This window comes from Littorina saxatilis, unplaced genomic scaffold, assembly GCF_037325665.1.
Source record: "Littorina saxatilis isolate snail1 unplaced genomic scaffold, US_GU_Lsax_2.0 scaffold_1217, whole genome shotgun sequence".
Taxonomy (NCBI): Eukaryota; Metazoa; Mollusca; class Gastropoda; order Littorinimorpha; family Littorinidae; genus Littorina; species Littorina saxatilis.
The window spans coordinates 8994-10463 of NW_027128429.1; the positions used below are offsets into that span (position 1 = coordinate 8994).

General features: G+C 50.8%; 1 protein-coding gene across 1 annotated transcript; it reads right to left on the reverse strand.

Annotated features, from left to right (window-relative positions):
• Positions 1-647: 647 nt before the first annotated feature.
• Positions 648-1196, reverse strand: LOC138956781 (angiopoietin-2-like). The gene has a single exon (XM_070328049.1). It carries the CDS (start codon positions 1194-1196, stop codon positions 648-650), a length of 549 nt encoding a protein of 182 aa, XP_070184150.1.
• Positions 1197-1470: the final 274 nt, after the last annotated feature.

A 1470-nucleotide genomic window follows, 5' to 3' on the forward strand; every position in this document is an offset into this window, starting at 1 on the left:
TTTGAGGCCAGCTCCACTGTATCGGACCACGTGAAGGAAATCACAGAACATTAGTTTCTATGGGTACATTAATTCGATCGTGCGATACCGAGTAATGATCATGTTCATTGTGTCTTCATCTTCGTCATCCTTAATAAGCGGCCTCAATCGTCCTATCGATTATTCTGCTGTGTAGATCGTAAGGGAAGGAATTCCATCCTAAATGAGAAATGTTGCCTTGATTAAAACAACCTGGAACGCATCTACGCATATCTTTCATTTTCATAACTAATAGCCGGGGAGAGAGAGAGGGGAGAGAGAGTGAGACGGAGAGAGAGAGAGAGAGAGATCTAGAGAGAGAGAGAGAGACAGAGACAGAGAGAGAGAGAGAGAGACAGAGAGACAGAGAGACAGACAGACAGACAGACAGGCAGACAGACACAGACAGAGACTGAGAGTAGATAAGATAAACCTTTACTTTCCGAGGGTATGCAATGAGCATTTTCTTATCTTTTTGCAAGGGAGAGAAAGAAAGAAAGAGAGCGAGAAAGGCAGAGAGAAAGAGAGAAAAACAGAGAAACTGAGAGACAGACAGACAGACAGGCAGACAGACAGACAGACACACAGACACACAGATAGACAGGGAGAATTTGTCAGTCGTCGTTCAGTCAGTCGTCGTCGATGAACGGATTCGCTCTGGTCAGGGCAACGAGCTGTTGCTTTAGGTCCACGGTACCGTCCACAGGTACCGGCCAGGTAGGAGGGTCAGCGAACATGCTGTGTCCACTGCAGGCTGGCCCGTACCACCCCGGGGCTCCCCTGGACCCAGCACAGCCGTTGCCATCGTTACCAGGGGCGGCAAACGGAGAACCGCTCTGCAGGCCATCCTCCGCAGGATCGGTGGTATCGTACAGAAACGGCCCGTTGTAGGACAGCTGGTAGCCTGAGGCTTCTGGACCTAGAGTGAAGTTGCGGTAGCGTGCGACCGCTGTACCCTCCAATGCGCTCCCGTATTTACAGTGGATACTGAAGGTGTAGCGGGCCTGGTTGAGGAGCTGGTGCAGCTTGTCCAGGCCAATGAAGTATTTCAATTTGTTGGGGTCGGGGTCGACGTTGAGGTCGTCTCCAAAGCCGTCCTTGACCTGTGTCCAGGTGGCTGAGGACCAGCTGGTACCGCTGACCAACCTACACAAGGGGTATGTCAGCCCTCCGTACATGAAGTAGCATTTTACCTGTGGAAAGATTGCATCGGTCGTTATGGCCGTAAAGGCTGTCCTGAATTGAGCCCGAAGTTGACTTCGCCAAGTCTTTTTACCGTGCCAAAGCTTCTTGCAAAGAGCTTCGTGAAGTAGAATGTGTGTGTGAATGTTTGTGTGTGTGTGTGTGTGTATGTGTGTGTGTGTGTGTGTGTGTGTGCGTGTGTGTGTGTGTGTGCGTGCGTGCATGCGTGCCTGCATGCGCACGTGCGTGAGTGAGTGTGTTTGAGATAGA